The sequence below is a fragment of the Mandrillus leucophaeus genome, unplaced genomic scaffold (assembly GCF_000951045.1).
Source record: "Mandrillus leucophaeus isolate KB7577 unplaced genomic scaffold, Mleu.le_1.0 Scaffold60, whole genome shotgun sequence".
NCBI lineage: Eukaryota > Metazoa > Chordata > Mammalia > Primates > Cercopithecidae > Mandrillus > Mandrillus leucophaeus.
The window spans coordinates 6,393,587-6,405,462 of record NW_012106475.1 but is presented as its reverse complement, the minus strand read 5'-3'; the positions used below and the strand labels follow the sequence as shown (position 1 = coordinate 6,405,462).

At 44.5% G+C, this 11,876-nt stretch overlaps 1 protein-coding gene across 2 annotated transcripts in view; it reads right to left on the bottom strand.

Annotated features, from left to right (window-relative positions):
* The window catches only part of CDKL1 (cyclin-dependent kinase-like 1 (CDC2-related kinase)), a 68,734-nt gene that overhangs the window by 11,376 nt on the left and 45,482 nt on the right, over positions 1–11,876 (bottom strand). For both annotated transcript variants that reach the window (XM_011999754.1, XM_011999753.1), the window contains 3 exons: positions 5,047–5,119; positions 2,194–2,284; positions 1,102–1,302 (listed from right to left, as the gene is read on the bottom strand). In XM_011999754.1, coding sequence (XP_011855144.1) covers positions 1,102–1,302; positions 2,194–2,284; positions 5,047–5,119 — 365 coding nt within the window. The remainder of the gene's footprint in view (positions 1–1,101; positions 1,303–2,193; positions 2,285–5,046; positions 5,120–11,876) is intronic.

Sequence of the window (11,876 nt, the reverse complement as noted above, 5' to 3'; positions counted from 1 at the left end):
ACCTCGCACTCAAATGCAAAAACTGCTGCCTCACCTCATTTTGGGTGAGCAACCAAAAAGCACACCCTCTAATGCCTTGCCTCAGATCTCAGTGAGCTGCATCATGAGCACAATTCCTTGTACCTTAATAACCTTCTTCCTCCAGTGCCAGAGGGGTGACATGGGAAGGCTGTCCTAAAATCACTAGAGGAAACACAGCCAAGAAAGGCTGAGTGCCCCTGGAAGGCCTACAAAGCACCTTCCATGTCACTCGACAAAGTCAAGCTATCAACAAACATTTATTGCCTACAATGTGCAGACACTGGTGGAGGGTAAGTAGAAATATAAGACATGATCTCACCATCAGGAAGTTTACAGTATCTTTGAGAAGATAAGATTACAAGGGAAGGCATGGCGATGGCAGTTGCTACAAGAGTTTAGAGCAGGAAAAGTTTACTTTAAACTGGGATACTCAGGGGAGTCAGGGGAGTTTATGTCTAAACTCCCTGGCTTTGGAAGAGGGCAATCAATACTGATGGTTTTTTTTTTTTCTCTCACCTTCCCTCCCTTCTCCTCCCCTGCCCTTCCCCTCCGCCTCCGAGGTTAGAGAGAAAGGAAAGGGCACTGGGGCGGGAAAGCAAGACAGGCTGCGTGACATTAGCACTAGCCTTCCTCCTGACACTTAGAAGGCTGGGAATCATCCTCCGTAGAGTCTGAATAATCCAAACTAGTCAGGCAGGCTGGGGTTAAGGATATCCAAATGAATAACACAAATCGTCATAAATGAGGTAAACCATGAAAGCATTCTGTAAACTGCTAAGCCCTTACAGAAATGTGAGCTTTTATTGTTGTTATTGTCATTAACATTTTAACTTGATCCAAACTGCTGAAGAATCTTGGGTTTTTTTGGACAGTGAGTAAGTACTCAATAATTGTTAACTATTTTTAATTAAAACAAATATGGCCACCTTTAATGAAGTCATTTAAATGAGACTTCAAATTTTCCTCTTTCCTAACTAATGCCTTAAAGGGCATTAGGTGAGACAGGGAACTTGGCTCTGCCCTGCCCCAACCTGGGGAAATACCCAGTTTTCCAAAAGGCAGGACGAAAACACCACTTACCCAAGGTCTTCCGAATCAGATAGAGTTGATCCACATCCGATTTTCCTGGCCACAGAGGCACTCCTGACAGCAGCTCAGCAAAGACACAGCCAATTGCCCAAACATCCACTGGGGGGCCGTACTGCGTGTCCCCCACCAGCAGCTCAGGGGAGCGGTACCACCTGGTAGCCACGTAGTCTGTATAGTAGTCACTCGGTCCAGCTGGCCAGTGATGGAACATGGAAAACAAAGAGCAGCGGAAGGCTGGAATCAAAACTGGGAGAGGGCGATCTCAGAAGTCAAGCCTGCGCCAATCCTGTGGCCTTATTCTATATCGCTGGTTCTCAATTCTAGCTGCACATTCAAATCACTTATATATATATTTTAATTACTGATGCTCAAGCCACACTTCAGTCCAGTTAAAACAGAAGGGGGGAGGGTCTGGGGGTGTTATTGGGCGTAGAATTTAAAGTTCCCTGGGCACGGCAGCTCACGCTTGTAATCCCAGCACTTTGGGAGGCCGAGGTAGGTGGATTGCTTGGGCCCAGGAGTTTGAGACCAGCCTGGGCAACATGGTGAAACCCTGTCTCTACAAAAAAAATTCAAAACTTAGCCAGGTGTGGTGGCTCATGCCTGTAGTCCCAGCTACTCAGGAGGCTGAGGTGGGAGGATCACCTGAACTGGGGAGGTCGAGGCTGTGGTGGGCTGTGAACTGTGCCACTGTACTCCAGCCTGGGCAACAGAGTGAGACCCTGTCTCAAAAAAAAAAAAAAAGTTCCCCCAGGTGATTCTAATCTGCCTCCAAGGTTGAAAGCCGCTATTCTAAAGTAGCACTTCTGAAAAGTATTATTTTAGCAAGAAATGATAGAAATCAGGGAGGTAAGATACTTTTTAATAACCGCTTTACTGTGGTATAATTTATGGATAGCATACATATGTAAACCACTGTATGTATCTACACGTTTTCAGGAATTACAAAATTATAATTTATGGCATGCTTATGCCCTAAATATACAAGTACTGGCTTGTATACTTCTAGAGCATTTAAATCCTTTATTGTATCAAGAACTTTTCCATCTTTTATACTTAACAAAAGAAAATGTCAATACTCACTCAAAAGCCGAGCAAATCCAAAGTCACAAAGCTTAATCACGGAATGTTTTGTGATGAGGATATTTTCTGGCTTCACATCTCTATGTATGCACTAGTGTAACAAATCAAAACAAAAACAATATTAAGGCTGAACTATATATGAGATAAATGAAACACTTGACTATTTAGCAAATATTGGATAAATCATCTAAATCTCTCCTTGGCCTATTGGACAACAGCAAAAGAGCAGCCTAAAATAAATCTAGTACCAAGCCTGTCAGAGCCTGAATCATCCCAAATTCCTAAAAGGCCCAAAAGAACCAAGAAGGGTGAAAGAAAAATGAAAGTAGGGTAGCCAGTCTCAGCAAAGAAAAATACAGGACACCCAGTTACATTTGAATTTCAGATAAACAAATAATTTTTAGTATAATACATACCATCAAGCACTTGGGATGTACTTATGCTAAAAAGTTATGCTTGTTTATCTGAAATTCAAATGTAACTGGGTGTCCTGTGTTTAAACAAACAGTACTAGGTGAAAGGGAAATTGTTGAAAGGTCCGGGTGAGGCTGCATCACGGTTGCAGGAGCTGCACATTGGTGCATAAGCAGAATTCACAATTCAGTTGTTTAACTGTGAACAGAATACAGTTGGCCTCGTAAACAGGACAAGTCCTGAGCCTGCTGAGATAAGCTGGAAGCGAAGGGCGGCAACCACAGCTTGCCAAGAGACCTCCCTTCCAGCTCTGACATTCATCCCGACAAGATAAACAAGAGTAGGCAGCAGCCCTCACCCTCTGGGGAAAGTCGCTAGATGTCAGCTCTGTCCCACACACAAGTGCTCTGAGAGCTGCAGCCACCCCTCAGGATGTGGCCCCCCCTCCAGAATTTAGACTCAAGTCACCTGTGGTTTCCAGCCCACAGCCAACATTCTTTAACCGGGTGATATTAGAGAGAAGAACGTTTGAGAATCTTCACATGATTTTCTCATTACATGACAATTTCTTTGGTAAAGAACAAATCAACAACCTAATTAACAATTACATTTTTTTTTTTTTTAAAGTTGGGTCAAAATACTGCTCAGGGTCCCTAATAATCTTCCTCTTTCCCAAGTGTTTTCCTCTCAGGAGGAGAATGCTAGATCGTTCTGCAACCTGAGAGACCCTCTTTGGCCTGCAGCCTGAAACCCTGGGGTTATCCTTAAGAACCTGGAGAGGACTCGGGTTCTTCTTGGACATGACCAGTTCTCACTCCAAACGACCTTCAGGATGAGAGATCAGTGTCAATGTTTGCCCATGGGTATTTATTATTCTGGAAAATTTGGGTTGAAATAAAACAACTTTGGGGTTTTATTACAATCTATCTGGTTCTTAGCAATTAACATCCCTGAGATCTCTATTCTTTCACCAGTGGCTTCACATATTGCTATAAATGGGTACACCATGAATATCATGATGACATATGGTCAGAAGTACTTGTAAGCAAGTATGTGCTCCTATTCTGTTCTGGGAATTCTTTACAAGTTTCTGCACCCACCCCCATCAGCACATGGAGCCAAACAGGGCGTCTGGGGCTCTCTCCAGGGAACTGTGGTATGTATTATATTTGTTTTTAGCATCCCAGATCTGCCCTACCAGGGTCTTAGTGCAGTCTCTCTTGCTCCCCAATCCTAAAACCTGCTCTCGAGAGAGTGCTAAGTCACAGTCACTAACAATATGGGTGTCCACTCTCCCCTGTGTATGACAAGGATTATAGCTTTAGCTAGTTGGAGGCCCCTCAGGCAGAAGTGCTGTCTACTCTCATACTTCCTCCTTCCAAGAATGCAGCATCAGGAAAAATCATTTAGAACAATATAAAGAAGGAGATTTAGCCCTACCACCTAAATTGACCCTGGCAGTTGAGTAGGATAAAATATTGCAGTGAAATTGCACTCATGGTCAAAATGAAGCTCTAACTTTGAAATCTGGTTTCTATGCACAGGCAGTGGGCAGTGTTGTATTGGATGGAGCAGCAGGCTTCCCAGCCTCTGTGAAGTCACGTCACCTGGGCAATAGTCTACTATGCCTCTACCAGCCACCTGTGGCCAGAAGTGTCACAGGCTTTCAATGGGTTGCTTGGTTCCAGACTTGACACTCTTATCTCACCAAAGCAGACACTAGCACTTTGCACTGGGTTTGGGGTTCCACCTACTGCAACTGGCATACTGCAACCAAGCAGGCATGAATCACCTGGGGTTTCCCCCAATTTCACAGCCTTTTGGGAGTACAAGATCACATAGACTCCAAGTGAATGGGGTTCTACCTTAAATCTGAGTAGTTTCTAAGCAGTATAAATATATGAATAATTTTTTGGGGTGTGTGTGTGTGTGTGTGTGTTTTGAGACAGGGTCTCATTCTGTCATCCAGGCTGGAGTGCAGTTGTGTGATCTTGACTCACTGCAGCCTCCACCTCCCCAGCTCAAGCAATCCTCCCACCTCAGCCTCCTGAGTAACTGGGACCACAGGCACACACCACCGCACCCAGTTAATTTTTTTTATTTTTTGTAGAGACAGGGTTTTGCCATGTTGTCCGGGTTGGTCTCGAACTCCTGGGCTCAAGTGATCTGCCTACCTTGGCCTCCCAAAGTGCTGGGATTACATGCAGGAGCCACCATGCCTGGCACTAGTTTCTTAAAATCATAAAAATGCATATTTTGTATAACCTGAGCAAGAAGGAATAGCTAGGTTGGCATTTTTAGCCTCTACTTACCCAATCAGGCTTATGAAGATTTGGGTAAAAATTTTTACCCACAAAAGTGTGATATAAACTTTGTACAAGGCTCCACCTCAGCTTAAGGGGAGCCTTCTCACTTTTCAAAAGAGATCATGAGACTTACATTGTGTTTATGGCAAAAATTTACAGCTTGCAGTGTCTGCCAAGTTATGCTCTTCACGAGATGTTCTGGTACCCTAATAAAAATAAAGCAGCACAAACACATTCTTTAGTGTAGCCATGGAATTCAGCTCAAGAAAAGAAAAAATAAATCAAGATAGGCTTTAGTAGTGAAAAACCCTAGGTGACACATAGTCATCTTACTCATCAAACAGTCATTCCGTGAATCCAAAATGTAAAAATATGTGACCAGCACACCGCTGAATTCTAGGGACAACAGGTTAACAAAAATGCAAACATCTACTTCTATAGGTAAGGATATGAAAACCTACAGGGATTTCAACAAGTATTTATAATCACCTGTCTCAAACATCTGTGACACCACTGGGAGACTGCCTGGTAACTTGAGCTCCATTTCTACAAGGAATTTTTTGTTGATGTAAAGTTAGTTACTATTCAGCACAAAAGATGCTCTTTATTTTTTCAAGTTGCCCCAAACCGGCCTTGAAGCAGGACTCATCTTCCATGTGTGGGCACATGGTCTCTCAGAGCAGCATTGCTGTTGTTTGTTTGTTTGTTTGTTTGTTTAGATAATGAAGACTTTACTGATTATAGCGAAGAGCTTTACATTGCAAACCATGTAACAAATGTTAATAATAATCTAATAACCCGAGGCATCCTGGTTCTTTCCCCATGCTGCCATGGCAGCCAGCTGCACCCCACTTACATCTTTCTACTCTCTTCTCCATCACAGCAGCTAAACTCCAAGCCACTGCTCCCAGTACTTCTTCCCTGACTCACATCTTATATTACCAGGGCAACCAGTAGTCCCAGCAGGTACTTCTTGTGAATTAGAAAGAGGCACATCGCCTGGAAGCATTTAAAACAACAACAACAAACCAAGGCAGGGAGTGTAAGAAATGAACCACAGAGAGAGTGCATTTATTTTCTGAGACCCCAACCCGCTGACTGGACTTACTGTTTTGATAAATCAAACATTCCACAGTGTTGCTGTGGTCATCAGCCAAAACGAATACGTAAATCAGGGAGGAACTTGAGTAGCTGTGTTAGGGGGACCACAAAAAGTCACTTCCAGCCTCTGAGAGAAGCTACAAGGCCACTGTTGTCACAGGCCAGAAGTTCAGGAAATCCTTTCAGGCAGATCGGGGGGTATTTGAGCAGAGAGTGGGATCACATGAAGGAAAGGAAGAGGCCATTTCCAGGAAGGCTAGTTGGGACATGACTGGACCAGGGCTGTGTCCCTGGGCTTGAAGTTGCTTCTCTCCGAATTCTCTTTTCCTTGTTTGAGCGGCATATAGGCATAGACCCTAGAAAAAGTCACTGTCGAGAAAAAAGGCTTAGAAAAATGCAACTAAGAGGAGACATTAGCCTCCACTTTTTACTTTTTTTAAAAAGACAGGGTCTTGCTCTGCTGCCCAGGCTGGAGGCAGTGGTGCTGTCATAGCTCACTGAACTTTGGACTCCTGGACTTAAGGGATCATCTCGCCTCAACCTTCCAAGTAGCTTCTACATTTTATCCAGAAAAATGGAATATATCTTGATTATTCAATAAATTAGGTTTTTGGGTGTTTGTTTTGTTTTGTTCTGTTTTTTTGAGACAGAGTCTTGCTCTGTCGCCCAGGCTAAAGTGCAGTGGTACAATCTCGGCTCACTGCAAACTCTACCTTCCAGGTTCAAGCAATTCTCCTGTCTCAGCCTCCGAGTAGCTGGGATTACAGACGTGTGCTACCACGCCTGGCTAATTTTTGTATTTTTAGTAAAGACAGAGTTTCACCATGTTGGCCAGGCTGGTTTCAAACCCCTGACCTCAAGTGATCCGCCCACCTCAGCCTCCCAAAGTGCTGGAATTACAAGCGTAAGCCACCATGCCCCTCCTGCAAATTAAGTATTAATATAGAGTTACCAGTACCAGGGAACTTTAGTTCCTACAAACATTTCCCCAGATAAATTACATAAAAGGAGCATATAAAAGTAAGTTATAGTTGCATATCATTACTGCTCCTCTAATCCCCAGCACATTTAATCCCCAGAATTACAAAATTCTCAAATGTAAAAGCTCTGTACAAATTACTTAGCATCATCTTGAATTGGCTACTCACTTGACTCTTTATTCAGTTTCTTTTCTGGAATGCAGAGGCCTCAGCCTCTGAGATCCCTTTTAGCTGAAACACTCAGATAATAAGAGGGGCCAGGTCTTCACTGTTGGAGAAGAGAGTTACAACTATAAAAAGGCAAAAAAATAGATAGAATATGTTCTGTGGTGTTGGATTGAGAGACAGAAAGAGAGAGAGAGACAGCGTGAGAGTGCTGTGCTAGAAGGGGTGGACCACCTTATATAGGGTGGCCCAGAAAGCTTCTCTGGTTAAGGGAACATCTAAAATAGTGGTTAAGGTGGTGAGAAGTGGCCAGATTGGGGCTATATTTTTAAAATAGAGCTTCCAGGATTTTCTGAGGGATTGGATGTGGGAGAAAGAGAAGAATCAAGGAATGACATCAGGTTTTTAGCTTGAGTAACTGGTACACGGTGGTGCCTTCTACTCAGAAGAACACTGGAGGAGAAACTGGTTTGGGGGAAGGGAATGCTTACTGGACACCCAAGGGAAGACTCGGAGTCAGCGATTCTACATTCAGAAGGAAGGTCAGGCTGGAAATACGAGTTTGAGAAGCATAGCATATGGGTGGTATTTGGGGCCTAGGACTGAATGAAGCCAATTAAGGGTGAATTCAGCTAAAGAAGAGGAGCTCGGAAGGAAGCTGTGACCCTTCACCACAGAGAGGGCAGAAAGAGGAAGGGGACCCCACAAGGGCACCTGAGTTGAGAGCATCAAGTGAATAAGACAACACTCAGGAGAATACAGTGTCACAGAACCAACGGAAGAAAGTGCATCAAAGGACGTCTGAATTAAGGTGATGGACTGAGCAAGCCCAGTTAATTTCGTTCCGTCGCGAAACCTGACTAGAACTACGCTGAAGACTTTTAAAGACAAAACCTCACAAGGTCAGAGATGACAGGGGAAGAGATAACAGCAACACAATGTGGAATCCAGAAAGCAACTGAATGAAAGATAATTAACTTAACAATCCTAGAAAGCGAAAATCTAAGCCAGGAGAGGGAAGGTGGAGAACCAACCAATTTATCCGGAAAGAATCCTCAAAAGGCTCAGGAAGCAGCAGCCAAGGTCTCTATGGAACGAGGAGCTAAGGAGTATGGAAAAAACTGTTTAGAAAATAATTAAATCCCTAGATCCCCTCTTCCATTATTTGCCCACAGGGAAACACTCTCCACTACCAGGCAGAAGGCTGGAGCTTTGTTTCCGGAGAGGATAAAGCAGAGGACATTTGGCATAGGTGAGATTGTGGATACTGTTCTGAAAATGTGGATACTGTTCTGAAAACGGGATTAAAGGACTGTACACATACGAAATGCTGAATGCTGAGATTCCCCATCCCTCTTCCCTCGCTGGACTCTGAGAAATCCGGCAGGCAGACTTCACTCTCTCCAGGCACAATATTCAAAGACTTCTTTGGGAGAAGCTCGGAGGGAAAGATCTGAAGATTCCGACACTGGAGTTCCGCCAGCAAATGGCCCAGCTAGAAAACCATAGTGAAGCTCAAAGCTTCCAATAGTTCCTTATTCTAAACTATGAGCATACAACCAGAGATTATATGATGCCCAAGAAAAGCCTCTAGTAAGAAAGTGGAAGACCAGAACAAACAAAAAAAGCAACTTAAAAGAAACAGAAATTATGGAGGGTGAAGAGAACTTTCTAAAATACCATTAATATCCTCAGAGAGAAAATGAAAGCTGTTGTATCCATGAAATAAGAACATGATACTACGAGAAAATGAGAGGACCAGCTCAAGAGTCCACACCCAAATAATAGAGGGTTGAGAAAAAGAAAATAGGTAAAACAATGAACAGGAAGTCAATAACAAAACAATTCAAAAAACTTTTTCTGAGGCAGAAAAGGCCCAGCAAGTGCCAGGATAATGGATGAAAATCAAGACCCACTCATGAGTTTCATAATCAAGAACACTGAGCACAAAGAGCTCCTACAAGTTTCTGGAAAAAGAAACAGGACTTCAAAAGAGAGCAGAAAATAGAATGGCATCAGGCTTCTTGGCACTAGAAGATAGAAGACACTAAAATAATGACTTCAAAATTTTGAAGGAACATTATCTTCAACCAAAAACCAACAAACAAGCCTATACCCAAACAAAATACCAATCCAGTGTGAGGATGGAATAAAGCATGCAAGGGCAAGGTCTCAACTTCTTATTTCTTCCTGTACCTCTCATCTACTGTTTCTCAAGAAGCCCCTCATGGATGCAGTCCACCAAAAAGGAGCAGTCCATTACAAAGAAGATTATATGGGATGCAGACCCAACGCAGGAAGGAAGCAGCAGGAGTCTCTGGGAGGATGGCAGAGGGAGATGACAGGATAACTGCACTCCAGGTGGCAAAAGCAACCCATCTGGACAGCACAGTGTGACACAAGAGTCAGGCACAGTGAGGGATGTCATTGCCATGCCCTCTGCCTCATGCCACCTCAAATAAATATGAATATATTCAACAAACTTAACAGCTCTGGAAGAGTCTGGGTGACTAGCTGGACCCTTCAGGCTTAGGCAGATGTTTTGATGTCCTTTGTTCTTCTCTCTTGTCTTTTTGTTGTTGTTTTGTTTTGTTTTGTTGTTTTTTTTGAGACACTGTCTCCATCTGTCACCCAGGCTGGAGTGCAGTGATGCTGTCTTGGCTCACTGCAACTCTCACCTCCTGAATTCAAGCAATTCTCCTGCCTCAGCCACCCGAGTAGCTCAGATTACAGGCATATGTCCACATACCCAGCTAATTTTTGTATTTTTAGTAGAGATGGGGTTTCACCATGCTGGCCATGGTTGGCCAGGTTGGTCTCAAACCTCAGGTGATCTGCCCATCTCAGCCTCCCAAAGTGCTGGGATTTCAGGCATAAGCCACCGCACTTGGCCAATACTTTTTAAATTTTTGTAGAGATGGGGGTCTTACTGTATTGCCCAGGCTGGTCTTGAACTCCTGGGCTCAAGTGATTCTCCTGCCTTGGCCTCCCAAAACACTGGGATTATAGACATGAGCCACTACGCCTGGCCTAAGGAAGATGTTCTTAAAATTGTAGCTTGTGCTAGCAAGGCTAGGGAACTCATTCCACCTTAAGGTATTTGTTTCCACATTGGTGGTAAATAGTGGTTGTGGCTGAGCTCTAGGGCAGAGTGGGGAAGGGCTAGAACAGGCATGAAGAGAAGGGGCTCAATCCCCTCTCATTCTTTACTCCCTTTAATAGCTCTTCTAGCTCAAAAGCAAGCTCTCCTTCCAGAGCAATCATACATAAGCTCAACCTTAACTTATGAGAGAAGAAGGGGCATGAGCTATTCTCCTGGACCTCGTTCCTCTCTGCCATGGGATTAGGTGATTGAACTTTAGATGAGCCATATATATCCCCAGCTTTCCTTCCTAGTAAATAGTGCTCCAAGGCAGCGGGACAGGATCCAGCTCGGGCCTTTTGGACTCCCAGCCAGCTGGGCCTGGTCTGGTGGGCTTTAAACTCCTGAAGATGTCAGCTCCCCAGACCTAGATATGAGAGTCTGGGCAAGGTATGAGAAAATCAAGCAAGGATCCTCCTTTTCCTTTCTGTCCCACACCAAGACGGAAGGGGCTCAAGAAGGCACTTTTTTTTTTTTTTTTTTTTTTTTTTTTTTTTTTTGTTGAGACGGAGTCTCGCTCTGTCGCCCAGGCTGGAGTGCAGTGGCCGGATCTCCGCTCACTGCAAGCTCTGCCTCCTGGGTTCACGCCATTCTCCTGCCTCAGCCTCCCGAGTAGCTGGGACTACAGCCACCCGCCACATCACCCGGCTAGTTTTTTGTATTTTTTTTTAGTAGAGACGGGGTTTCACCGTGTTAGCCACGATGTTCTCGATCTCCTGACCTCGTGATCCGCCCGTCTCGGCCTCCCAAAGTGCTGGGATTACAGGCTTGAGCCACCGCGCCCGGCCAAGAAGGCACTTCCATAGGTAGTCAGGTGGCCTTCCTTGAGGTCTTCAGTTCAGTTGCATTGTTGAGAGCTCCAGCTGCCCCTCCAGAGGCCACTGGGCTGTTGCCCAGCTACCCAGAGGCACTCCTTCTGGGGAGGGTGGAATGGAATCCATCTTTCGCTAGTGGGAAGATGTGGAGAACAGGCACACTGCTGAGGTCTCCACTGGTGTGACCTCGTGGCATTCTTCCTGCCTGCTTTGGGCATTTTATTTCACCCCTCAGGAACATAAAGGGCTCCCAACTGCTTGATTCTAAGGAAGGGTGTGGGCCGGGGGGAGGGGGGTAGTGTCATTTGAAATCCCTGGAGTCTAGATTTCTGTGTGATTATATCATTTTTTAACCAGTTAGAGATGGATGTACTTGGTCAAAATAAGCAAGTAAACCCAGAAACAGGAAGACAAGAAATCCAGGAAGTAATGAATCTGACGACAGAGAAATGCAGCAGGAATTACAAGAATGATGGCAAAGGGAAATCCAAGGGACACAGCTGGACAGCAGGTCTTGAGTACAAGAAGCCAGACAGAAGGAGAAGGCGGCTTAAAGGTCAGACATTACCAAGAAAAAAATGGAACTGACAGATTACCTGATGTAACTATCCTGTGAAAATGTACATTGAGAGGCTATTAAAATGAGTGGGGGTGGGGCACAGTGAGTGGCTCATGCCTGTAATCCCAGCACTTTGGGAGGCTGAGGTGGGCAGATTGCTTGAGCCCAGGAGTTTGAGACCAGCCTGGGCAACATGGTGAT